This window comes from Dendrobates tinctorius, unplaced genomic scaffold, assembly GCF_039654945.1.
Source record: "Dendrobates tinctorius isolate UK_male_01 unplaced genomic scaffold, ASM3965494v1 ptg000028l, whole genome shotgun sequence".
In the NCBI taxonomy this organism is placed as follows: Eukaryota; Metazoa; Chordata; class Amphibia; order Anura; family Dendrobatidae; genus Dendrobates; species Dendrobates tinctorius.
In genome coordinates this window covers 57784504-57812247 of record NW_027361696.1, presented here as the reverse complement: position 1 = coordinate 57812247, position 27744 = coordinate 57784504, and the positions used below count along the sequence as shown (strand labels likewise).

The 27744-nt window shown below is 46.5% G+C and overlaps 1 protein-coding gene across 1 annotated transcript in view; it reads right to left on the bottom strand.

Annotated features, from left to right (window-relative positions):
* Nucleotides 1-25788, bottom strand: part of LOC141085435 (cell adhesion molecule CEACAM19-like) — an 89469-nt gene extending 63681 nt beyond the window's left edge. Inside the window, exons 1-2 of the mRNA XM_073570799.1 lie at nt 25513-25788; nt 6742-7098 (exon numbers count right to left, since the gene is read on the bottom strand). Of these exons, the coding sequence (XP_073426900.1) occupies nt 6742-7098; nt 25513-25534 (379 nt within the window). The 5' untranslated portion in view covers nt 25535-25788. The remainder of the gene's footprint in view (nt 1-6741; nt 7099-25512) is intronic.
* Between the last annotated feature and the right edge of the window lie 1956 nt (nt 25789-27744).

Genomic DNA, 27744 nt, shown 5'->3' with positions numbered 1-27744 from the left:
ATTTTGGTCAATCTACGATTACCAGTGTGTGTCCACCTATATGCCCTCCTTTCCTCATAATCCATTTTGTCCCTAATAAACTTAGATTTTTTTCCCCGTATAATTTCCTTCTCAAATTTATCCAAATTCTCTTTTAATTTATTTTGGAAAGGAATCACAACTGACTCTCTATCGAAAGTTTTTAGCTTATCTTCGAGAGTTCTGATTTTGTCCTTAAGCTGTACCAAATGTGCCTCATCATGTTCAATGAGCATATTGATAATAACCGTGGAACATTTAAAAAGGCCAGTCTCCCACGTCTGCTTAAATTCAGGGTCAACCTCCCATGCAGGGAATATTTGAACCCTTAATCCTCTCGGCACCAAGCCCAGCTTCAAATATTCCTCCAGGCTCTTTATATTCCACCATGTTTTAACCACTGCCCTCTGAAGATGAGTTAAATCAGAAGACAGTTTTTGAAAAGAATTATCAACCGGTTCCTTATTTACATGTGAGCCAAAAATGCCAGAAACTTGATTAAGCCAAGCCGCCTCCCTGGCCTCAATATCCATAATTTAATGACCAATATTGTACTGTGTGCCAACACTCAAGAATAGGAGAAGAAAAATCTCCAGATTGAATAGATTGAAGGGAAAGGTTTTGAGGGCACTCCAGAATAAGAAAGGGGATCTATGACAACACACAATGTAAAATGTCAATATGAGAGAAAAGCAGTGTGTATCGAAGTCATGATCACCCAAAAAAAGGCTATCCCTTGCCGAATACCACAGGTGGCGTCACGAACTATATCTTATAAACTCTATTCCCTTTTATCATTTTTATTGGACGCCCACGCCACAGACCAGGTCACTGCTGCAGTGACACATCCCCTTAAGAACCGGCCCGGTACCAAGTACCCCCCGGCCCTGGCGGGCGCTCCAATATCATTTTGAAAAAATGAAACATGGTGTTTCTCAATTGAAGTTCCAGGTTTTGGAGCATATTCCTGTACCCAGAAGAGGAGGTAATAGAATTAAAACACTGAAACGTCGCAAATCCTTTTGGATTCTTAGACTGGACACTCTAGAACCAAAGGAACTTAACAGGGACTATGAAATTTCTAGTTTTATTTGAGACATGTTTAATTTCATCTATACTGTGTTTCTTTTTCAGACACGGATAGGTTGCTCCTTTTTCTGCATGGGATATGGTATGGTGTTACTTTTTCCTTTTTACCTTTATTTTTTCATTTCTTTATTCTCCTTATTTATTTTATTTTATTGATTAATTTTTATGGCTCTTTTTCTCTTCTTTATTGAGTACATCACATTATCTTTTCTTTTTACTCTGCATAAAAATTTTTTTTGTCCTTATAGAATTTATTCATCCTATAATTTCATAGTTCCCTTATTGTTTTTCGTAAACTGGATGTTGTAGAAAGATGCGTTCCATAAGATTATATATATTTTGGGGAATATTTTTTATACAACCTATGATTGGTAGGAGTAGTTTGTTACCTACTAATCACATTGCCAATTATTCAAGCTTCTACTTTAACTATACATGTAATATTAAATGGCGTGGATAGGAATTTACCTTAGAATACTACTAAGTATCATTTGATTCCCACCAATATGGCGCCTTATAGTGACACTTTTTCATCAAGTGCATCACTTCCTGTCATGTGTGCATGTTTCACCACATGACCGGATGGTTACTAGGTGTTATTGACCTTACACAGTTGTGCTTTTCTCTGCAGTGCAGGTTGTCTCATTTCTACTGTAGGCTTTACTGGTGGTGAATGTTTACTCTGTTGACTCCTGCTGATTTGTTATTAGTGCATGGTTTCTGTGTCAGGTCCCCATTACATCTCTTCTATAGAGACCAGATGATTGATAATAGGAATTACCAATTTTATTTTATTGCATTTCATTCTTTTTCCAGCCTGTACAGTATACAGCAATTATTGTTCACCATTGATCCACCGCATGGTAATGTGGCTCTTTTTTTCTTCATTTAATTTTCTGTTATCATCAGTCATTTCTCCAATTTTTACTACTCTTATTGTTGTGATATTTACTTGATCGGATGATCTGGAGTCGCGTTCTTATCCTATTCTTTTGCTACTTCATTTTAATATTTTGAGTATTTATCTTCTATTTGTTATATCTGTTATATATGATTTTTCAATTCTGTTTCTTATATACATATTTCATATGAGATCCCATTATCCATTTTTTCTAATGTATTATGGACCTAGGTATAATAACTTATACGTGTGTACTGTAGAAATTATATCTTTTTATCTGTTACATTTTAGTTCTGAGGAAGGCCAATTAGGCCGAAATGTCAACGCTTTTTTATGTGGATCTTTTTGTTTTTTTTATTTGTGCAATAAATATATTATTTCAGCATTGAAAAGGAGTGCCAAGTTCTATTTTTCTTCCTACAGTGTATGGCTGTACTAATAACTACACTGTATGGCTGTATAGCTGTATAAATAATATACTGTATGGCTGTATTAATAACTACACTGTATGGCTGTATCAATGACTACATTGTATGGATATAGTAATGACTACACCGTAAGGCTGTATTAATAACCACACTGTTTGGCTGTTTTTATAACTGCACTGTATGACTGTATTAATAACTACAATGTTTTGCTGTATTAATTACCGTATATACTCGCGTATAAGCCGAGATTTTCAGCCCATTTTTGGGGGGCTGAAAGTCCACCTCTCGGCTTATACGTGAGTCATATACCGGGGGTCGGTGGAGGAGGGGAAGTGGGGGTGTGAGACATCATACTTACTCCCCCAGCACATCTCTGCAGCCCCCCCTGCTTCTTCCGGTCTCAGGCGACTTCTTTCAGTGGTCACTGAACATCACTGACAGAGGGACCCGGAAGAGACAGAGCGGCATGGCCCCGGCAACTGGCCCCCAGCGACAGAGAGATGAGTGTGTTATTTTTTTTACTTGCAGCAGCAGTATATGGGGGCATAAACTATGGAGCATCTTATCGGGGCAGCATATGGGGCATGATCTATGGAGCATTTTACGGGGGCAGCATATGGGGGCATAAACTAAGGAGCATCTTACGGGGGCAGCATATGGGGGCATAAACTATGGAGCATCTTACGGGGGAAGCATATGGGGGCATAAACTATGGAGCATCTTATGGGGGCAGCATATGGGGGCATAAACTATGGAGCATCTTACGGGGGCAGCATATGGGGCATAATCTATGGAGCATCTTATGGGGACAGCATATGGGGGCATAAACTATGGAGCATCTTATGGGGGCAGCATATGGGGGCATAAACTATGGAGCATTTTACGGGGCAGCATATGGGAGCATAATATCATAATCTATGGAACATTTTATGGGGGCAGCATATGGGGCATAATCTATGGAGCATCTTATGGGGGCAGCATATGGGGGCATAATCTATGGAACATCTTATGAGGGCAGCATATGGGGGAATAATCTATGGAGCATCTTATGGGGGCAGTATATGGGGCATAATCTATGGAACATCTTTTGTGGGCAGCATATGGGGGCATAATCTATGGAGCAGCATATGGGGCATAGTCTATGGAGAATTTTATGGGAGCATAATCTATGGAGCATCTTATTGGGCAGCATATGGGGGCATAATCTATGGAGCATCTTATGGGGGCATAATCTATCGAGAATCTTATGGGGGCATAATCTATGGAGCATCTTATGAGGCATAAACTATGGAGCATCTTATGGGGGCAGCATATGGGGGCATAAACTATGGAGCATCTTACGGGGGCAGCATATGGGGCATAATCTATGGAGCATCTTATGGGGACAGCATATGGGGGCATAAACTATGGAGCATCTTATGGGGGCAGCATATGGGGGCATAAACTATGGAGCATTTTATGGGGCAGCATATGGGGGCATAATATCATAATATATGGAACATTTTATGGGGGCAGCATATGGGGCATAATCTATGGAGCATCTTATGGGGGCAGCATATGGGGGCATAATCTATGGAACATCTTATGAGGGCAGCATATGGGGGAATAATCTATGAAGCATCTTATGGGGGCAGCATATGGGGGCATAGTCTATGGAAATCTTTTGGGGGCAGCATATGGGGGCATAATCTATGGAGCAGCATATGGGGCATTTTATGGGGGCATAATGGAGCAGCTTATGGGGCATAGTCTATGGAGAATTTTATGGGAGCATAATCTATGGAGCTTCTTATTGGGCAGCATATGGGGGCATAATCTATGGAGCATCTTATGGGGGCATAATCTATCGAGAATCTTATGGGGGCATAATCTATGGAGCATCTTATGAGGCATAATCTATGGAGCATTTTATGGGGCAGCATATGGAGCATAATCTATGGAACATCTTATGGGGCCATTATTAACCTTTGTGCAGCATTATATGGGGTGTATTTTGGATGGAACATCTTATGGGGCCCATCATGAACTGTATGGAGCATTATATGGGGCTCCTGATTCAATGTGGATATTCAAAAACATTTCACCTACTGATGTCTCAATTAATTTTACTTTTACTGGTATCTATTTTTATTTTTGATATTTACCAGCAGCTGCTGCATTTTTCACCCTAGGCTTATACGCAATTCAATAAGTTTTCCCAGTTTTTTGTGGCAAAATTAGGCTGGTCGGCTTATACATGGGTTGGCTTATACATGAATATATACGGTACACCGTATGATTGTATTAATAACTACAATGTATAGCTATTTTTATAACTACACTTTATGGCTGTATAAATAACTACACTGTATGGCTGTATTAATAACTATACTGTGTGGTTGTATTAATGACTAAACTGACTGTATTAATAACTACAATATATGGCTGTATGAATAACTACACTGTATGGAGGCACTAATGACTACACTTTATGGCTGCAACAATAACTAAACTGTATGGCTGTATGAATATCTACACTGTATGGCTGTATTAATAACTACATTGGCTGTTTTTATAACTACACTTTATGGCTGTATAAATATCTACACTGTATGGCTGTATTAATAACTACACTGGCTGTTTTTATAACTACACTTTATGGCTGTATAAATAACTACACTCTATGGCTGTATGAATATCTACACTGTATAGCTGTATTAATAACTACACTGGCTGTTTTTATAACTACACTTTATGGCTGTATAAATATCTACACTGTATGGCTGTATTAATAACTACACTGGCTGTTTTTATAACTACACTTTATGGCTGTATAAATAACTACACTCTATGGCTGTATGAATATCTACACTGTATAGCTGTATTAATAACTACACTGGCTGTTTTTATAACTACACTTTATGGCTGTATAAATAACTACACTCTATGGCTGTATGAATATCTACACTGTATAGCTGTATTAATAACTACACTGGCTGTTTTTATAACTACACTTTATGGCTGTATAAATATCTACACTGTATGGCTGTATTAATAACTACACTGGCTGTTTTAATAACTACACTTTATGGTTGTATAAATAACTACACTGTATGGCTGTATGAATATCGACACTGTATAGCTGTATTAATAACTACACTGGCTGTTTTTATAACTACACTTTATGGCTGTATAAACAACTACACTGGCTGTATAAATAACTACACTTTATAGCTGTATTAATAACTAAACTGTTTGGCTATATTATAATAACTGCACTCTATGGCTGTTTTAGTAACTACAATGTATGGCTGTATGAATATCTACACTGAAGGGCTGTATTAATAATTACAATGTATGGTTGTATTAATAACTACACTGTACAACTGTACTATTTGTATTGGCGCTAGTATATTAGATGTAGACACTTATCCCTGAATGAAAAGATAAGGTTAATCCTGACCATTATTACTTTATAAAATATTTCTTTGTTCCATATGTTTTGCCTTTTGGCTGCTCCATATTCAGGGTAATGGAGAGGAGAACAAGAACATAAAGCAAAACTTGCCTCAGCGGACATTTCTAAAAGGCTGTAAATGTCTGCAATGCTGATGGTAATAGCAGATATCAGCAATCATGGGAGTACTCAGTAATGGCACATAATTGCACGGACAATGGTATATCTAAGTCGCAGCTATTATGATTAGGTATATCAGCTCCAGCGAATGCAGAAGACATTGATAATGACCATAGAGTCTACTACTAGGTCTATTATATCTAGATTCTTATCTAGAGCGAAACCATTCTGATGTCAGATACTCATGAATGAAGATTTTCTCTTTCAGCCAATCAGAATTCAAGGTTCATTCCTCCAGTGCAGGCTAGGAAATAGCAGCTGACATCTGATTGGCAGAGATGCATGAACCCGAGCTGTAAAATTCAGGGTTCATATCGGACACCTAGTGTCTGGTGCTTAACTCCGAACACGTAGTTCCCCCAAAAGTCTGTTTTAGTGTTCGGTACTCCTGGTGATGTCTGGGAGGGGGAAGAGAGAGAGACTTAATACTAACATTTACTATGACCATTTTATAACACCAATTTCTATAGGGTTCTGGTTAAAGTTCAGGTAGAGTTCTTGTACCTGAACTGAACTTTGGACTAAAGTTTGGTCAAACACAACGAACCCGAACTTCCACAGGTCCACTCATCCCTGCTGACTGGCTGTGATGGGTAATTAGGACACTTTTCTGTGAGACAGTTCTCATACATGAGGCGCAGTGTGAACTTGTAACAGATGGAGAGGGGAGAATAGAAAGTGATACTCACCATAGATGGCCAGGGTCACATATGCGTCCTTTGTTGATTTCAACGTACGTACAACCACTATATAATTCCCCCCATCTGTGACACGAAGATCTTTGATGTGTAATGATCCGTTATTGAAAACCGAGATCCGATCATTGTACAGAGGTCTGGGAACTAATGTGTGATTATAACCAGGAACAGATATCAGGATCTGATACTGATTTCTTATATCTGGTCCTTTATACCAATGGAAAATCTCGACTTTGTCAGTAATCCCAGTAACGCTCAGGGTGACAGATCCACTTCTAACCGGATACTGAGGGATCAGCTCGATACTGATCTGTCCACTGGTCACATCCATCGTGAGGACGAGGAGAACTAAAAGAGAAAAGTTAATCAGTTTCTTTGTATCCTTTACATCAACTCAAAACTTTAAATTAAATCATCATTGACTTTGCAGTGTACACTGAAAGTATCCACTAGACCAGTGGTGGATATACCAATGGTGCCGATGGTGGATGGCTAATAATGGGGCAATCCAGCCTGTTTCTCTGGAGGGAGAAGAGTGCAATGATGGAGGTGGGGGAGAAGGCAATGATGGAGGTGAGGGAGAAGGCAATGATGGAGATGGTGGAGAGGGCAATCATGGAGGTGGGGGAGAAGGCAATGATGGATGTGGGGGAGAGGACAGTGAGGGAATGCGTGGAGGGGGAGGAGGACAGTGAGGGATGTGGTGGATTGGGGTAGGAGGAAGGGGCTTATAATGGACTTATGAACAGGGGGAGGAGGACATTAGATATGGATGTAAAATGAATTGGGTGATCGATGATGGTGCTTAGCCCCTGATAGCATTACAATTAATTGTGAGATGGGGGAGGATGCTATCTGTGACTTAAAACTTATTGGAGTAGGGGAGGAGAGGGTAAGGTGCATAGGACATTTTGTAAGGAACTGAAAGGTGGGAGAAGATGCAGTCAGGGACTTGTCATGAATTGGGAGAGCGGTGGAGGATGCTCAGTACCTGATAGCATCTTCCACCCCCACCCCACTCCTAAAGTTATTATGATGCTATCAAGTACTTAAATGAATGGGGGGCACAGAACAGGGGATAAGGCTATGTGCACATGTTCCAGATTTGCAGGAGGAAATTCTGCTGCATATCCTAATGTGTTGGCAGGAAGACGCTTCGTAAAATACATTTATTTTCTTCCACAAATTTGCCATGCTTTTGTTACGTATTTTCCCCCACTCATACGCTGCAAGAATTGACATTATGCAGATTCTAATTGTAATGTGTAAGTAAGATAGGATTCTGCAGAACATTCTGGAATCTCCCATTGCTACTCTACTGATGAGAAAATCTGCCTGTCATGGCTGAAAACCCCCCTTACTCACCTACAGCTCTGTGTCTGCATTGGAAATAGGACACCGGACATTTCCTCTGCAAGCATTTGTCCTCCCCCCTGCAAGGAATGTTGATTAGCTAAGTGAAAGACTGTCTTTATTTGAAACCATGTGCTTGAATCCAGCTATGGGAAGTATTAAAAGAAGTCATATTGCAAGAACCAAATGCGACAAAGATATAAAAGCCACATCTCTGCGTAGGGCACAAACCCAGTATTCTGATCCCCCAGAAACTGAGATATGGATTACTCCCAAATGGTGTGTCATAACTACTGCATGTTTGGTTTTGTTTTATTGTATTCGATAAACTGGGAAAAATGACACCATGTACATGTCTATACAAGGTCCCCCTGGCTAGATATAGTCATAAGTTTTGCAGTTAAATTATAACTTCACGAGTAGGGGGCTGAACTTCCCCAGCCGGCCCCTTCTGTGATGTCACACAGCAGAGGCCATAAGGCATTCCATTGAACAAACCAGTGAGTTGAGCTGCAGAGTCCATGCTGAAAGGACCCACCAGATGTCTAGAGATGTATGGCTGGCTGCCCCTCCCCCCGGCCACATGGCTTGCCTAAAGACCACTAAGCAACTGTAAGTGTTGATCTATGTTAACCCCTTTTATTTTTATATTTGCAATTTACATATCTAATGTCTCAACTTTGTAAAATCGTTTTATCTTTGTAATCACTGCCCCACTTTGGGGAATAAATCGTAAACTTATTAGTCTGTCTTCATGCTCTAAGAAACGAACTTAAGCGCCTTTTGTAGATAATTACGCTACTGATTGGGTTGGTTTCGAACCCCATTATTAAGTCTATAACTTAAGCAGAGAAATCGGGAGCTGGTGGCAGCGTGGTGTGTTTGGTTGGTTGGGCTAGCTGGCAGTAAGGAAGGGTCTTATATGCTGAATGGGTGGCTGTGGCCAAAGCATTGGTAATTCCCTTACTGCAGCAGTCTAATCGCCTGTGCTCAACCAGCAGCCCGTCCGACGACTAATTATCCTAGGTGTAGTTCCCTGACTGACCTGAGGATAAGGGGGCGTCGGAGAGCTGCGTGTTCCAAAGTGGAACTGAGAAAGTGGGATATACATAAATCCCCGCAGTTCTTGGAAGGTTGTTAGCAGTGGTGGGACATTCCAAAATAACCCCCCTGCGATAAATTGTTAAGGCAAGACTAGCTTGCTGTATTTTTGCCACATGTTACCGGCGAGAGCGGTCGGATAACTAAAATAAGCCCCCACTGTGCCTGTGATAGCCGTGTGTCGGCAGTGCGTCGCATTCCCTCCGTCCGCTGACATACCCGAGTCAGCGGTGGGTTGGTGACACTAATCTGCTGAAAATCTGCAAGGAAAAAATCTCATACAACATGTTGCATACAACATGTGCATGAGACTTCATGTATCTTATTCACTTTGCTTGTACTGTCAAGCTTTGCATATATTCGTGTGCACATGGCCTTAGGCTGTGTGCACACGTTGCATTTTTTAAGCGTTTTTGCTGCTTTTTCCACAGCGGAAACGCTGAAAAAACGCTATTAAAACGCATCCCATGCCATCCTATGGGATTCTGCAGTTGTTGTGCCCATGCTGTGGATTTTACCGCTGCGGAATCACATAGCGGTAAAAACCGCAGAATGTTCATTTTTCCTGTGGAATCGCTGTGATTCCGCCGCCATAGGATTGCATTGAAACGCTCACTTTACGCATGTGGCTATGCCCACCATGCGTAAAGTGAGCGCTTCGGGTGCGGATGGTACCCGGGAGACTCTCCTCCATGCCCTGGGCACCATATTCCTGTTAAAATAAAAAATAGTGATATACTCACCTTCTGATGGCCCCCGGAGTCCTTACCGCCTCTCAGCCACGCTGCCAGCATCTTCCGGTTCCAGGGATACATTGCGCGAATCACCCCAGATGACATCACGGTCTCGCCCAAATGGTTCTGCTTACTGTGGCCTGTGTTCACATGGGATGCATTTTAGTTAGCACTGGGCAGCCCCCCTATGTGGTGTTACTAAGAGGCTGTGAACAAGAAGCTCTGCATACCATGTGTGAACACTGTCACATGCGGATTATTTTTTTGCACTGGTGTGTAGGTAACATCAGGTTCGCAGGATGCAGTGACGGGACGCGAGACGGGTTGAATTTTGAAAAGCAAACTTTAAAGCCACTAGGGCTATACTAAGCAACCAAAAAGGGTAACAAAAGTTGTCCTCGCAGGGACAAAGTACAACCAAACACTATTTGAAAAGAACACGACTAAACCGGTCGAGACCGGTTACTATGGGGCCATGGTATGGCTGTCTACGGGTCCTTATACTCTATAATTTCACTTAGCCATCCTGACGTCCCTCGGCGCCTCTGTGGAAGCTGCGTTGTTGATGAAGCTGCTTTGGCGTCTTTGATAAGGCTGTTCTGATGTCTTTCATGAGGCTGCTGTGGCATCTTTGATGAGGCTGCCTTGGCGTAGCAGCCGCTGGGCCCAGCTGCTGAAGATTTGGAGTAGTCTTCGGGTGCCCCAGCGCCCAGGAGGAGTTGGGGCACAACAGGCCCTGATGAAGTCCTGAGATGGAGTAACCCCCTGTTGTATCAGCGGGGTTGCGCTTGTTAGCGAGTTCAATGGGACTCCTGTCCCCACGCAGGGTTGTCGCAGTGCTCAAGAGTGGCAGTTTACTGGCCGCGTGCACAGCCTGGGGCTGTGTGCAGAGTGTCTCTGTTGACGAGGAACAGGCCCCAACTTCCGACTGCAGTGGGGTGAAGGCGGCTGTGTGCGGTGATAGATAGGCCGCAACCACGGGCTGACGTGAAGCGGCAGCGTCTGCGGCTGGCAGCGGGCAGGCCACAACCGCTGGCTGAATGGGAATGGCAGTAGCCGGGAGGGGGAGCGGACAGGTCGCGGAGGGCTCGAGCTCAGCGGTAACGGCCAAGGATGACCGAGGGCAGATCGTAACCCGGGATTGGGGTGAATAGACAGTCCCCTGTCGGTAAGCTCGGCGCCTCTTTCGTGAGGGCCACTGCGTATCTTCCCTCTGCTGCTGGTCTCTTCTCTGAACTGTCAGTGTCCTTCCCGCTCTCTCACGCCTCCTCCGTCTCCTGCTCCGTGTCCGACGTATCTCTCACGCCTCCTCTGCATGCTCCCTGCCCCTTTTATACTCGCCCCTCCCTTTGCTGACCTGTCACTCTCTACAGTCCACTCTCCTCCTCTGTCCCCCGGGTACTGTTTCCTTAGGAACTCAGATGGCGGTCCCCTTGCTCCGGCCCGGACAGTCTGTGGGGGTCCTCCTCCCTACATTCTCCCATCCTGTAAGCTCGCCAGTCCTCGGGCGAGGGCCTCAGTATACTTGGGCTGATCTGCGGAGGTGTCAGTTTTCATAGCCATATGAACTGGTCCTGTTCGTATCATTCGGGGGGTTTGCCGGCTGTCGACCGCTCGGAGCGTCTTAGTACGATGAGGGTGGAGTCTTCTGGAGTGGTGGCTGGTGGTGGGCTAGCTGGTTCGGGGGGACTAATTGTGTCAGTTGGTTTGTCATTGAGTAGAGAGCCCCTGGTTATTGTGGGGAAGTCTTCTTCGCCGTCCGAGTCCCAGAACACGGGCAATGGTTCAGAGACCTAAGGAGCAGGTTCAGGTTGTTTCGGATCGGTGGAAATACAGGGCCGTAGCATATTCCGATGCACTACACGGGTAGGCAGCGTTTCATCTTTCTCGGGTTGTATTTCGTACACAGGTCCTTCAGAGTTTATACGGCGTAGGACTCGATAGGGACTCTCTTCCCAGCGTTGCTCTAATTTGTTCTGGGGACGTTGGTCTAGTACGAGTACTCGGTCTCCGCTTTGGAGGTCGGGAGGCAGAGATGAACTCTTTCCTGGGTGTTCTAAATCTTGAAGTTTGGTATGTACGATTCGATGAAGAGTTTGCAGCCTGTGCCGGTGATTTCGGACCCGTGATGATACCAGAGTCCAGGGCTGAGGTTCCTCTGGGTCCAACTCTACCTCTGTGATCCCCTTGCCCTCGCATCCGAATAAGGGGTATAGCCAGTAACTCGATGTACTCGGTTGTTATAAACCCATGCTAGTTCAGGGACATATTCGGGTCAACGGTCCTTCTTGTCACTCTCCAGAGTACGAAACATTTGGATTAATGTTCGATTAAATCGCTCGCAGGCCACGTTTCCCTGCAGGTGGTATGGCGTGTTCCTGCATTTGTCAATACCGTGGAGATGGTGTAGTTCCTCCCTTATTTTTCCTAAAAAACATGCTCCTTGATCGGAATGTATCCGTTGAGTGCAGCCGTAAACTTGTATAAAGTTTCTACAAATTGAGGAGGCGGCCGACTCCGCGGTCTGGTCTCGAGTGGGGGTGACCACAGCGAACTTAGAGAAATGGTCTACCATGACGAGGCAGTGTTCATACCCCTGGAATGCGGGACCAATGGTCACGTAATCCACCGTCAGAAGTTTGAGGGGCGCTGAGGTCACGATTGCTTGTACTGGGGCTCGCTGTGCGGGCGGTTTAGCTATTCGCATAGGCAACAGGTCCGGCAAGTCACATCCACAACAGCCTGCAAGCGTGGATGGTAAATTCTCTGTTGTAACCATTGTAAGGTCTTTTGAGCTCCGAAATGAGCCCCTTTTTCGTGAGCTTCTCGAGCCAGTTCGTTAAGTTGGGCTCCTGGCGTAACTACCTACCAAGTCGTCATAGATGTTGTTCGTGATGTCATTTTATGATACAATAGTCCCTTTCAGATAACCAGTCTCTCCCATTGTCGTAACATCAGCGACATGTCCTGAGTCAAAGTCTGTCTTTGGGAGTCAGTGGGCAATTTGCCAGCGGTTACCCATTTCCGCAGAAGTCCAATTTCTTCGTCTTCTTGCTGCTGTTGGATCCACTTATCCCGGGATTGTTCCAGCATGCCCCTTAGGTTCTCCGTGGGAGGTACTTCCTGGGTGGCAGCTTTAAGCACGGCAGCAGTGAGGGCAAACGGTATCTCTTCCCATTCTAGTTCGTCGTCTCGACTCTTCCCTGGGGTTGTATGTCGAATCCTGGAGAGAGCCTTAGCGTGTACATACTCGGCTCCTCTTTTATAGATAATTTTATAGTTGAATTTCACCATCAGGGCCACCCAGCTTTGTTCCAGAGCTCCCAGTTTGGCGTTTTCCAAATGGGCCAACGGGTTATTGTCGGTCTGCACCACTACCTCGGAACCCGCCAGGTACTCTGCGAACCGCTCCGTCATGGCCCACACTACTGCGAGGAGCTCTAGCTTAAAGGAGCTGTAATTGTCAGGGTTGCGCTCGGAATCATGGAGTGAGCGGCTTCCATACGCGACCACTCTCTCCCGGCTGTCTTGAACTTGTGACAACAAAGCCCCCAGCCCGTGAAGACTCCCGTCAGTGTGCAGGATGAACGGTTGCGAGAAATCTGCATAAGCCAACACCGGAGCATCCGAAAGCGCAGCCTTAAGGTCTTGGAAGGCCTCTTCTTGAGGTTGTCCCCACTGGATTTTTCGTCCATTTGCCCCAGCGGGAGCCCCCTTCAGCAGGTCATGCAGGGCTCGAGCCCGGTATGCAAAATTCTTTAAGAAACGACGGTAGTATTCGGCCAACCCCAGAAAGGCCCGCACGTCTTTTATCGTCTCGGGGGTAGGCCATCACTGAATGACAGCAACCTTTTCCCGGGACGGCCTTACGCCCTCCGCTGAGAACGAGGTCCCAGGCAGCACACGGGGGCCCGAAAGGCAACGCACAGAGTCCCAGGCAGCATACGGGGGCCCCAAGCAGCACAAAGGGGGCAGAGACAGCGAACGGGGTCCCAGGCAGCGCACAGGGGCCCCAGGCAGCACGCGGGGGCCCCAGGCAGCACACAGGGGCACCAGGCAGCACACAGGGGCCCCAGGCAGTGCACAGGGGGTAGAGACAGCGCAGGGGCCCCAGACAGTGCACAGGGAGACAGAAATAGCACGCAAAGAGGGAAGAGACAGCTCGCAACAGGGGGGAGAGACAGTGCCCAAGGGTGGAAGGGACAGCATGCAGGGCCCCTGTGCGCTCTCTCTGCCCCCCATGCGCTGTCTGCTACCACACGTGCGCTGTTTGGGACCCCCCTGTGCGATGTCTGGGGCCCCGTTCTTGAGTATGTCACTCAATCCTGTGCGATGTCTGGAGACCTTGTGTGATGCTTGGGGCCCCTGTGCGAAGTCTGGGGCCTCTGTGCAATGTCTGGGGCCCCTGTGCAATATCTGGTCCCCCTGTGCAATGTCTGCGGCCCCTGTGCAATGTGCAATGTGTGGGGCCCCTGTGCGATGCCTGGTGCCCCTGTGCAATGTCTAAGGCCCCTCTGCAATGTGCATTGTCTGGGGCCCCTGTGCATTGTCTGGGGCCCCTGTACGATGTCTGGGGCCTCTGTACGATGTCTGGGGTCCCTGTGCGATGTCTGGGGCCTCTGTGCAATGTCTGGGGCCCCTGTGTGATGTCTGGGGCCTCTGTGCAATATCTGGGGCCCCTGTGCGATGTCTGCTGCCTCTGTGCAATGTCTGGGGCCCCTGTGCAATGTCTAAGGTCCCTCTGCAATGTGCAATGTCTGGGGCCCCTGTGCAATGTGCAATGTCTGGGGCCCCTGTGCAATGTCTTGGGCCCCTGTGCGATGTCTGGGGCCCCTGTGCAATGTTTGAGGCCCCTGTGCAATGTCTGTGGATCACCCGCCAGGGCAGTGGGGTACTCGGTACCGGGCCGGTATCTCAGAGGGAAGTGTCACAGTAGCAGTGACCCGGTCCGTGGCCCTGGGCGTTCATGTAAAAGGGGTTAAGCGTGGCTGGTTAAAGTTTATAAGTGGATGATAAGTGACGCCACCTGTGGTGCTTGGCAATGAAGGGTTTAAGCCGACGCTGCAGACAGATCCTTTGGGACAGATGGTATAAGGCAGCAAGATGTAATAACTCCCCACAGGTGGAGCTGTAGTCCCAGGGCAGTGAGAATAGGTGTTGAGGAAGAGGGTGTAGTGTCTGGCACAGAGATGTAGCAGTGCTGGAGGGTTTGCAGGAAGAATGCAATGACACAACAGGGTGCAGTTTCCGTTACCTTTACTGTGCTTTGTAAGTGCAGTCCAGGTTCCAGATTATAGATGAAACAGAGGCTGGCCAGCTTGGAAGCAACTTAGGAATCTCTCTATGCAGATGGGTTGTGTAGTCTCCTTTCTAGCGCTTATCTGAGGTACTTGCAGTACTGTGTTACACTGAAGTTCCACTTGCTTGTTCTCATCTAGAACTCCCTCGTATGCAAGACAGCTGTAGCCTCCTTCTTCTGGCTCACACGTTGCTGTTGTGCCTCCGATTCTTATGAGGGAACAGAGCATTTACAGCTTCCTATTCCTCTGGTTTCTGCTGCAGGAACATCAGTATCCGTACAACCTTGGAGACTGGACTCCAGACCATGTGCTACAGCTAGAAGTGAGCCTGAACTCTGCTCAATCTTCCAGCTCCTCTCCTCACGTCCACACACGTTCCCCTCTTCACACGAACTGACCAATTTCCCCCTTCCTGGCCCCCAGAGAGCAGCTCTTCCCCTAATTTTGGTTTAGAGCTCCCTCTGCTGGCCTGGAGTGGGAACTGTGCTGTGTGTTGTATTTAACTGATAGATTGACCCTTTATTGCCTCCAAGCATGACATCACACTCCCAAGGAGGAAGGTAATGCCACTGTGGCGACCATTCTCCTGGGGGCGCCACATTTGACACCCCTGTGCAATGTACAATGTCTGGGGCCCCTGTGTAATGTCTTGTGTGCCTGTGCGATGACTGGCACCCCTGTGTGATGTCTGGTGCCCCGTTCTTGAGTATATCACACAATCCTGCGCGATGTCTGGGGCACCTGTGCGCTGCCTGGGGTCCCTGTGTGCTGTCTGGGGCCCTGTGCGCTGTCTCTGCACCTGGTGTGCTCCCTGGGGCCCTGTGTGCTTCCTAGGGCCAAGTACGCTGTCTCTGCCCCTCATGTGCTGCCTGCGGCCCCTGTGTGCTGTCTGGGGCCCCGTGCGCTGTCTCTACACCCCTGTGCGCTACCAGGAGCCCCTGTATGCTGCCTGGAACCCTGTGCGCTGCCAGGAGCCCTGTGCCCTCTCTGGTGTCCCCGTGTGCTGCTTGGGACCTCTTGCACTGCCTGGGGCCCCTGTTGTGCTGCCTGGTGCCCTGTGCGCTGCCTGGGACCCCCATGTGCTGCCTGGGACCCCCATGTGCTGCCTAGAACCCTGTGTGCTGCCTGGAACCCCCATGTGCTGACTGGGGCCCCATGTGCTGCCTGGGGCCCCGTACACTGCGTAGGACCCCATACACTGTCTCTGCCCTCCGTGTGCTGCCTGGGGACCCAGGTGCTTCCTGGGGCCAAGTTCGCTGTCTCTGCCCCCTGTGTGCTGCCTGGGGCCCCTGTGTGCTGCCTGAGGCCCTGTGTGCTGTCTGGGTCTCGTTTGCTGTCTCTGCCCCCCCGTGTGTTGCCTGGGGTCCCTGTGTGCTGCCTGAGGCCCTGTGCGCTGACTGGATCCTGTTCGCTGTCTCTGCCCCCCGTGTGCTGCCTGTGGCCCTGTTTGCTGCCTCTGCCCCCCCTTGTGTGCTGCCTGGGAGCTCGTTCGCTATCTCTGCCCCCCCGTCCGCTGTCTCTGCCCCCCCGTCTGCTGCCTGGGGCTCCGTCCGCTGTCTCTGCCCCCCCCCCCCCCCCGTGTGCTGCCTGGGGCCTTGTGTGTTGCCTGGGGCCCTGTTATTGACTATATCACTCAATGGTTCTGAGAAGCCTGAAATATCTGATCTACAGCAGCTGGGGTATATTCTGACCCAGAGGGGTAGGCCACTTTAACCCCAGGTATATTCTGGGCGGGGGGGTTAATCTGGCCCGTTACACCGGGATTATTAAGATATAAGCTTTAGAAGCATTAAAATTATTACTTTTGTTTTTCACATGGTGCAGATTTAAATAAAAATGGAGCAGTTCTCAAAAACAGCATCTGCATTAGATTTCTCAAATCTAATAGGTTTTGCAGTTATTATAACAAAGCAGCTTTTAATTTGCATAAAAAAGCTGCAATAATGCCATATGTGATCATAGCGCCAGCATAATATGGTCACGTTCACACGTTCAGTGTTTGGTCAGTATTTTACATCAGTATTTGCAGGTTAAAACCAGGAGTGGAACAATAGAGGAAAAGCATACTAGAAGCACATCACCGCTTCTGCATTTTTTATCCACTCCTGATTTTGGCTTACAGATATTGATGTAAAACACTGATCATGTGAACGTGGCCTAATATCAAGTCCCTGATTCATCAAACAGGCACTGTTCATGCTGGTCTTGATGAGGAGGCGAGCTGGAGTCAGATGTGGGCACGCCACTTAACTAATCAGGAGCGCCTAAAGAGTGGCTCATACTTCTGTCTACCTCATCAATCAGCTTACTCCAGTCAGGGCCTCGAGTAAGATTTCTAGCATATGAACATTTTTGTCCTGTCACAGCACCGTCCAATATGGTGGCGCTGATCGACGCTGGCGTAAAAACGCCAAAAGTCACAAATTGTTTGGCCAAGCTATCAAAGAGTTTTAGGCCAAATTTCTGGAGAAAACGCATGGATGAATGTGAGCCCAAGTCCTTACTGTACAACATTTCATCAGCGCGATGTATCAAATTTTCATCAGTGTTTGCTCTGTCTGTCCTTCTTTGACACCGTTGTTTCATAAGTGATTTTTTTCATATGCAAAAAAAAAAATTCACAGCTTCTCCTATACATTGGAAGGTGCCAAATAGATAGTACATAGTGTGCACATTGATGACATCCATGTGCTATATGTCATGTTCCCATACACTTGAATGGGTGATTTTAATCAATGTCTCATATCAAAAATGGATATGTCCCTGTGACAACACATCATTTAATCTTAATTATACAGATGTCTATTTGCAGTAAGCCAGGAGGCACAGGCTATTATCTTTATGATGACTTTTGAATTTGTGTCTTTCTTTGGTTGGTCAAAAACCACAGACCATTTTTTGTACTAGCCTCAATGTGACTCTGGAGTTACTCTATGATGCAAGCTCAATGTCTGCTATCTTTGAAGGATAGGGATTTTGGGTAATTGAACAATAAATATTTGATAATATGTTGATTTTTGTGTGGGATCCTGTGGCTTGTTGGCTTGGAAAATAGATAAAATAAAAACTATGCAAATTGATTAAATACTCAAAACAATGCGAGATAATTTAATCACACCTTCCTCTTGATCTCTGGATGATGGCTTCAAAGACAACAGTTGTGAACTATATAAAGGGGATATGCCTTTATAACAAAAGATTCAAAGAACCAAAGACTCTTTGCAAAACTACAGCCAGGAACACGCTACAAGACAGCAGCCAGGATGTCATGTTTCCATCAGTAGGGACACAGCTTTGACATTCTACAGCAGGGTTCCCCAACTCCAGTTCTCAAGGCCCACAAACAGATCATGTTTTCAGGATTTCCTTTGTATTCCACAGGTGAAGCAATTATCACCTGAGCAATACTAAGGAAATCCTGAAAACGTGATCTGTTGGTGGGCCTTGAAGACTGGAGTTGGGGAACCCTGTTCTACAGGATGCCAGCTTAGGGGATCACGGCCCCGGCTGGAAGAATACAGATCTTCTCCATTGACAATCTTTGAACTCATGTATACGTTTAGGAAAACCAGGATTTGGACCCTCTGGGCACTTGATCCCCATTGATATGTTTGGGAAAGCCAGAATTGGGACCCACTGGTCACCTGGCTCCATGGAGATTTTCAGAGAAATCAGGTTGTGACCTTCGGTCACCTGGCCTCATACCTCAATGGACTTTCAGCTTCCTAAGCTTGTCATTACCTCCTCTCTGTGCGTGCCACCAGAAGGGTAATAGGCCCTGGAAGTCGCAGCTACATTAATTCCGGCGAGTCAGCGGAAGTGTGAGACTCTGGATTTGCACCTTGGGTATTTTGCTGGGACTGTTCTATGTGTTATTGTCTGTTGGGTGGCTCAATAAAGTATTACCAAGCTGTTTTACCCTCACCATGAGTAGTCTGAGTAGTATTATGCACATGGTAAAAGGAGAGCGCGCATTCAGTGGGATGAGCCTTGATCCATGCGGTTTCGGGTCAGCAGACTAGAGTACCCGCTGACCTGCCGTGTCTCCACATCTTGGTGAGAGCAGTGGGATACTACTCAGCCCAGTGGATCTGGGCAAGCTGCAGGTATCTAGTGTACATAGACAACGTCCAAGGCTCCACAACCTGGGAAGTACACAGACAGATCTAGCAGACCATAGGTGAGGCATACACAGCAGATTTTAGATGGCACTATGTCCAACTCCACCAGCTCTGCCTTGGGAAGAGGACCAGAGTGGAGGTATAACACAACAAGAAATGGCAACTACAGGAGCTGTTCCATCTTCAATTGATTGAATACCATGCCACCGACACTCGATCAGATTTAATCCAGTAACTACGTGGTGTGGAGGACGCAGTAGCGTAGCTACCGGGGGGGCAGAGGGAGCGGACGCCCCGGGCCCCACACTCTGAGAGGGCCCACCCGGATTTACACTTAACTGTATCTGCGGCAGAGAGGGAGAATCAATCATCTCCCTGCTCTGCCCCTATGTTCTCTTCTCAGCCACAAGACCTGTGATGAGGTCACAGGAGGGGGAGGAGTCAAGGTCACATGATCAGGGGCCTCACTGACTGTATGCACTATGCAGGACTCTGCTGTGCTGGTTGTCATGGCACGTTGGGATTGGAGCAGTAGGGTAGCTCTAATCTCTTCTGGGTGCACAGGACCTGTGATGAGGTCACAGTAGGGGAGGAGTCGAGGTCACATGATCAGGGGCCTCAGTCTCAGTGTATGCAGGACTCTGCTGTGCTGTGCTGGTTTTCGTGGTGCTGGATGAAGGGAAGTTTCTGTGTGGGGTCAGGAGGGGCTTACAGGGTGCATGTAGCAGAGCCGTATGTGTACGATATGTACGGAACGGAGCCGTGTGCATACGAGGTGCATGGAGCGGAGCCGTGTGTACGAGGTGTACGGAGCCGCATGTACGAGGTGTACGGAGAGGAGCCACGTGTGTACGAGGTGTACTGAGCAGAGCCGTGTGTGTACGAGGTTACGGAGCAGAGCCGCGTGTGTACGGAGCAGAGCCGTGTGTGTACGAGGTGTACGGAGAGGAGCCACGTGTGTACGAGGTGTACGGAGAGGAGCCACGTGTGTACGAGGTGTGCGGAGAGGAGCCACGTGTGTACGAGGTGTACGGAGAGGAGCCACGTGTACGAGGTGTACTGAGCAGAGCCACATGTGTACGATGTGTACGGAACAGAGCCGCGTGTGTACGAGGTGTACGGAGAGGAGCCACGTGTGTACGAGGTGTACTGAGCAGAGCCACATGTGTACGAGGTGTACGGAGCAGAGCCGCGTGTGTACGAGGTGTACGGAGCGGAGCCGCGTGTGTACGAGATGTACGGAGCAGAGCCGTGTGTGTACGAGGTGTACGGAGCGGAGCCGCGTGTGTGCGAGGTGTACGGAGCAGAGCCGTGTGTGTACGAGGTGTACGGAGCGGAGCCGCGTGTGTGCGAGGTGTACGGAGAGGAGCCGCGTGTGTGCGAGGTGTACGGAGCGGAGCCGCGTGTGTGCGAGGTGTCCGGAGCGGAGCCACGTATGTGCGAGGTATACAGAGCAGAGCCGCATGTATACAAGGTGTACGGAGTGAAGCCATGTGTCTACTGAGTGGAACCGTGTGTGTGCAAGGTGTAGAGAGCGGAGCCGTGTGTGTACGAGGCATAGAAAGCGGAACCGTGTGTTTATGAATTGTGCGGAGCTATGCGTGTACAAGGTTTATGGTGGGGAGCATTCATACCTCCCAACCGTCTCGATTTTGAGAGAAAGTCGGCCCCATTCGGGAGCTTACTTTTCCCGCGGACACAGGAGTACACGACAGAGCCCCGAGGAGCACTTTAAAATTTGCACGTGACGTTCCACCGAAAGTGACGTGCTGGAAGCTGACCGGAAATTAAGTAATTTCGGGAGGAGATTCTGATGGAACCATGGAGGCACCTCAGGGAATGCTTCAGATCCATCACCATCTCCTCCGACAGCGCGGACAGCAGGATTGCCTTGGACTCGGGGATGTCGGGCATGTGAGTGGATCATGATATGTCCTGCACTGGGAGGCTCAGGTGGGCGCTACAATGGGAGCTGGGCTGCTATAATATCTTTATAGAATCTTTCTTTCCCTCTTTGCTTCTTTCTCTCTCTCTCTGTTCTTTTTCTCTATCTGTTCTTTCTTTCTTTCACCTCTTCCTTTCTCTCTCTCTGTTCTTTCTTTCGCTCTGTTCTTTCTTTCTTTCTTTCCCTTCTTTCTTTCTCTCTAATCTTTCTTTCTCTCTCTAATCTTTCTTTATCTCTCTAATCTTTCTTTTTCTCTCTCTCTGTTCTTTATTTCTCACTCTGTTTTCTTTCTTTCTGTTCTTTCTCTCTCTGTTCTTTCTTTCATCTCTTTCTCTCTCTCTGTTCTTTCTTTCTGTTCTTTCTTCCCCTCTTTCCTTCTCTCTAATCTTTCTTTCTTTCTCCCTCTAATATTTCTTTCTCTCTCTGTTATTTCTTTCTCTCTCTGTTCTTCCTTTCTCGCTCTCTGTTCTTTTTTTTCTTTCTCTCTGTTCTTTCTTTCCTCTTTCTCTCTCTCTGTTCTTTCTATATCCTTCTGTTCTTTCTTTCTTTCTTTCTCTATAATGTAGCCCCCTTCATATGGTATAATACAGCCCCCCAAAAAATATAATGTAGCCCCTTCAGAATATAGTGCAACCTCCCTCATAGAGTATCATGCTGCCCCCCTTATATGGGGTATCATGCTGCCCCCCTCATGCGGGGTATCATACTACCCCCCTCATATGGGGTATCATACTACCCCCCTCATACGGGGTATCATGCTGCCCCATCATACGGGGTATCATGCTGCCCCCTCCTCATACGGGGTATATCATGCTGCCCCCTCATACGGGGTATCATAATCATGCAACCAGGACTCACTATATAAATTTAAAAAAAAAACTATACTCATCTCTCCTCACTCCTATGCTGATTTCGGCTGCGGCTCTGCTCTGATGTCAGGAGCTGCACTGCAGTCAGACGGCACACAGCGGGGACGCGATAAAGTGACATCATCACACACCCGCTGTGTGTCAGAGGAAGAGGGAGCTTACATTAATGCGGCGCACACTGGCGGGCCGCGCTGACGCCGCAGTAATGGCATATATATATATATAGAGAGAGAGAGATTATTTTTGGCAACAGCGCGGTCATCTGCTGAGGTTCTCTGCTTAGGGGTCCACTCAGAAGTTTCGCCCCCCATGAACCAAAACCCTAGCTACGCCTCTGGGAAGACGCCATGTGTTGATGCAATGGATATGAATCAGTTCTTGTCAATTATGTGTAGAGTTTATTCACAAGAAAGTTATTGAATATGCTATGAAGAAACTGAATGATACAAAGTTTTGTTCTAATGAAGGTGAAACCTCGTACATTCATGTGTGTGCTTAAAAGCATGCTGATGAACTATCCCCGATGAGTTGAGAAGGTTGATCGGAATCCTATCATGTCTGGCTTATTAAGATGGGGGAGCAATGTGACGACACAGCATTTAATCTTAAAGGGAATCTGTCACCCCCTGGGATGTATATATGACCTATTAATATGGGCATACAGGTAATAGAAATGCTGCACTAGTCCTACCTGTATGCCTCACATTAATAGTTTTGTTGCTGAGAAATGTTATATTCTGTCTTTATGCTAATGATTTCTTCCAGGATCCGGGGCATGCTGTGCCTGGAAGAAATCCCTGCCTCATGTCCTCATTACAATACTACTCCCCTTCCTTGCATGTCAGTTATGGTCCTAGAATCCTGTGCCTGTGCTGTTATGAATGGGTCACCGAGGAGAAAAAAGCAAAACAAGCTAAGTCACAGAAAACCAGAGAGGTTGGTAACTATGCAGATTGCAGATCCCTGATCCCAACCACACAACTAGCAGCAGCCGTGGAGCGTACCTATGATGATCCTAGACGCTTCGTCACAGCCGGAGAACTACATAAGCCTGAAGCAAGAAAAGGGGAAAACTAACTGCCCCAGAGCAGACCCCAAAGGAAAGACAGCCCACACATGTATTGACGGTGAAACAAGATGAAAGCACAAACACAGGCAGGAAAATAGGCTGAGCAAATGATGGGGCCCAAACTAACTAGAAAGGATAGGAAAGAAAAGACACTGTCTGCAATCTGCAAAAAACCCTACGAAAATAATGTCCAACACTTCTGATAGCAAAATTAACCCTGAAGTCACTAGACTTCTCCCACTATATCAGCACTCTGAAATATTCTGAGACAGAGCAAAAAGAGGCCAATCTAATAAGGGGCAAAAAGCAAATTGGCAAATACAGGTAAATAAGAGTGGAAATTCAGCACAGCCCTAGCCGGGGCTGGCTGACCACACAAAAAACTGAATAGACCAACAAAATCAAGTGTGAACATTAGCAGAAAAACTTAGCTTTAGATGACTGGAACAGAGCTGAAAACCAAGACCTGACAAGCCAGAAGGAATCACCAGCACCAGAATAGGGAGTTGGGTGTCTTAAATCCAGTCTGAGATTCCTGAGGTCCAATCGTCATCCTCATTATCAGGTGGCAGATCTCTACTGATTAAATCAGCCTCACTACCTCCTGTTACCACCAGAGGGAGCCTGACAGGAGAACTCACAACTGGTGGACCAGAAAATGAACTCACAACACTGCGCACTGCGCAAAGATATTGAATTTGGTATAGATGTTTTTGAAGATAAGGTGGACTCTGACAAATCCTGTTAAAGGAATCTGTCACCAGGTTTTGCTATGTAATCTGAGGGCAGCTTGATGTAGGTACAAAGACCATGATTCCAGTGATATGTCACTTACTGGGCTGCTGTGATGCTGAGTCACTACGCACGGACAAGTTGAGAGACAGGGTAATCAGAAGGTCAAATACCAAGAGGGCACATAGTACAGAGAGGCAACACAAAGGCTTGGTCAGGTAACAGTACGGGGTCAAGAGCAAGAAGGGTATGTCAAGACAAGGGAATAAGACAAGAAGGGTAGTCAGAAGTCAAGTCCGGGGTCAGGCACCTGAAGTCAGAACGTGTCAAGAGCAGAGGGGATAATCCACACCAACAGTAACAACAAATCCTAGGTCTGGCAACAAGATCAGAGAAACATACACAATGCTAAGCACACACACCAAACAAAGCTAAGCTACAAGTGACGCTGAACTGCTCACAGAAAACCAGCTAAGTAGCCATCAATCATTAAAGACGGGAGGCACCTTGGGAAATGCCTGCAGACTGGGTCAAAATGAGCAACAGGGCTATCAATCAAAGTGCTGACAGCATCAGATTGGAAGACTGGACTGTCACTCACAACACTGACAGTCCAGCGCACCCCAGATCCCATAGGGTGGCTGAGCTGTTACTCAGAGTCCTTAGGCCACAAATATGAAATTGTGAAAGCTGCTTGCTGCAATTTTGATAAAATATTTTTTTCCACTGCAGATCTAGCAGTTATCTGAATGCTGAGCTCTGAATAACCCCCCCACACCACTGATTGGCAACTTTCTGTATACAGTATTCATTGACAGAAAGCTGCTGATCGGTGACAGGGTTACACAGAGTAGGAGGACTACATGACACGGTACAACTAGTCCTCCATTGATAATCTCCTGCTGATAAGGCACTTATTTTATTGCACCTACAGCACACAGCCTAGTAAGTGAGACATCACTGGAATCAGGATCTCTGCCCCTATTTCATGCTAATCTCACAATAAATAGTAAAACCCTGATGTCAGATTCCTTTTAGCACTTATTAGGCTGGTGTCACACTTGCGTTGGTCAGAGCTGCAGAGGGCTGCATAGTTCCTCCGTTAAGCCCCGCCCACTGCCGCACCTCTTCCATTCAGCTCTGCCTATGTCTGCATGCATCCTGCGTTCCTATCGTTAACACTGGGTACGCAGGCCATATGGATGTATGAGGATGTGTCCGCATGCATAGTTTTTCGCAGCCCTCCGCAGCTCTGCCCAATGCAAGTGTGAAACCAGCTTTAGTGACATATTTATGACATCTTGTTTAGCCTCAAAATTTGCAATCATAAATTTGCTGAAAACATACAAAAGTCTAAGAAGACCTCTGACAGGTAAAATGGAATTTTTACATGGTAGTAGTTACTTTTAGTCAATAAAATGGAAAAAAACTTTATATGCTTAATTATTTATAGTAAAGATATGTAGCTAGTGCCAGAACAGTCACTTACTAATTATCACTGTATTAAGACTATAACTTTTTATCTATAAGGAGCTTACCTAATATTAAGAAACCCCTCATTGCAGATGGTGGATTGTTCTGTGTCTGCCCTGTAGATGTGTTGTAGAATAAGGAAGTTTTCTTTGAGAAGCAAACCCATGTACTGATTCCAGACTGATTAAGCAATGAAGAAACGTCATGTTTTTAACCTCTTAAATGTCCAACCAAATTATCATAGTGGTGGTAGTCTGAATTTTTCAGATTTAGAGAGGGATAGACCGAGATATTTAGGACTCTTTATCCTGATTGTGTGACCATAGCTGGCCATAGCTATGTCTGTGTGACCTGGGCGGCCATTGACCTCTCCTCCTGATAAATATACTGTCAGTCAGGGAATCTGAACCAGAGGCAGCTGGGAGTGGAACCTGCAAAACAATAATTGATCAGGGGGCCACCTGAATATGTAAACTATAGACTGCACTGATAATAACAGCCCTGCATGATCAGTGCCATGTTCCTAAGTCCAGAAGGACCTGTGTGAGGATGACAGGTCTACAAGTCGTTCTGCCGGCCGGAGCGAGCAGCACAGGACTGTGGACCTACTAAATGCAGAATAGAAAATCCAAATGTTATTATTGGTGGATAATATGTTATCAGTCCTCTGCAGAAATGTGACTGGCAGAAAAAAATACAAGGAACAGTAACCGTACTGATGGACAGGAGTTTATGAGCATGAAATAAGGAGTTTTCCAGTTTCATTAAACCCCTGTCCTCTGGCTGCAGTTTGGTTAAAGCATGTTTGATTTTGTTTTTTTACTCACCCTCCCCTGGTCCAGTGCCATCAGTGCTGCAGACAATAACCGCTATTTGGCGTAGCAGCGGAGACTGGACCTAGTGATGGTGAGTAAAGCTCAGTTTGTTTGCTTTTTTTACAGCAAACTGCAGTCAAGGGACAGGGATCTACCACATCATTCTGAAGTAGACTCTTGGTGACATGTTTATAAATTTGAGAAAGTGGCTGAACAGAAAAGAAGTCGTAGAAGAGATATGAACAGCAGGGGAGGTAAGAGAGGAGCCTGGTGGTCCCGCCTTGTTCTCTCTCCCCACCTTCAATATATCACATGGGACCCAGTCAGGGAGGGATGGAAATAAGAAAACTGCTGCTGACAGTGGGGTAAGGTGTTTTACAGACCTACTGGGGAAGAGGTGAGAAGAGAGAAATGCTGCAGCTGGTGGGATAAGAGAAGGAAGAGAGCACAATAATGCTACTGTTGAGGGAGGGAAAAACTTCACTTGGGGTGTGTGATACAAATGGGATATGCATGAGTGAGAGACTGGTATAGATAGGCATCCAGTCAATAAGATAGTGATTGCAGTACATTGAAACATCCATTTGGATACTATGGATTGTGATCAGAATCTGAACTTTTTCTGCCATGAGGAGAGCACACACTCAGGAATGTGAAAAAACAACCACCTGCCCAGGCATTGTTGTGGGAGTCGAAAGGGAGGAATGTGAGAACCAAACCAACTGAGATAAAGGAGGAATGTGAAAAAAAACAAGTTACTGTGCATGACAGCGCGTGATCAAGGTGAAACGTGATTCACTGCGCATGTCAGTGCGTGATCATTCCAATTAATATTATAAAAAGTGCTGACCTCCTCAGCGGGTAGGGACTTTCCAGACGATTCACGTGGACGCACTTAGTCTGTGATGCTTACCGAGGAGAACCCCTTCCCGCTGATCGAGGTCCCCCGATGCGAAGGGTGATGCTACAATAACTCGGTAATTATTATTGATGCTGAAATCTTTCATGTCATAACTGTCATTCTTAAATCTTGAGACTATTCATGTGCTATGTAAGACAAAATGATTGCTTGCTAAAATAAAAGATTGTCAATAATCTTTGCCTGGTTGGGATGCCAGTGAGCGCTACGTAAGTTAAGGTAAATAACCTAATTTGGGAGAAAATTTAGCAAGACAGGGTGTGACACACTAGTCATTAGAAGACCCTCCAAAAGCCAAGTTGTAGGTATCCAAAAATTGGAGGTGGTGAGCAGAGAGGAGGGAGCGGCATCAGCAGAACACGTACGATGCAAGGTGTGTATCTTTCACACTTGATTTATTCTATTCGGAGGTGCTGGTCAGGTTGGTGACTGCCTCCATATTTATTTGGGCTTCTCTCATCAGAATAAAGCTGTTTTTATTCGTGCTCGATCCTACCTACCCTATAGATTTGTAGGCTTTTACCCTGAGAGAGGCATGTTTGATAATTATTAGGTTTATATCT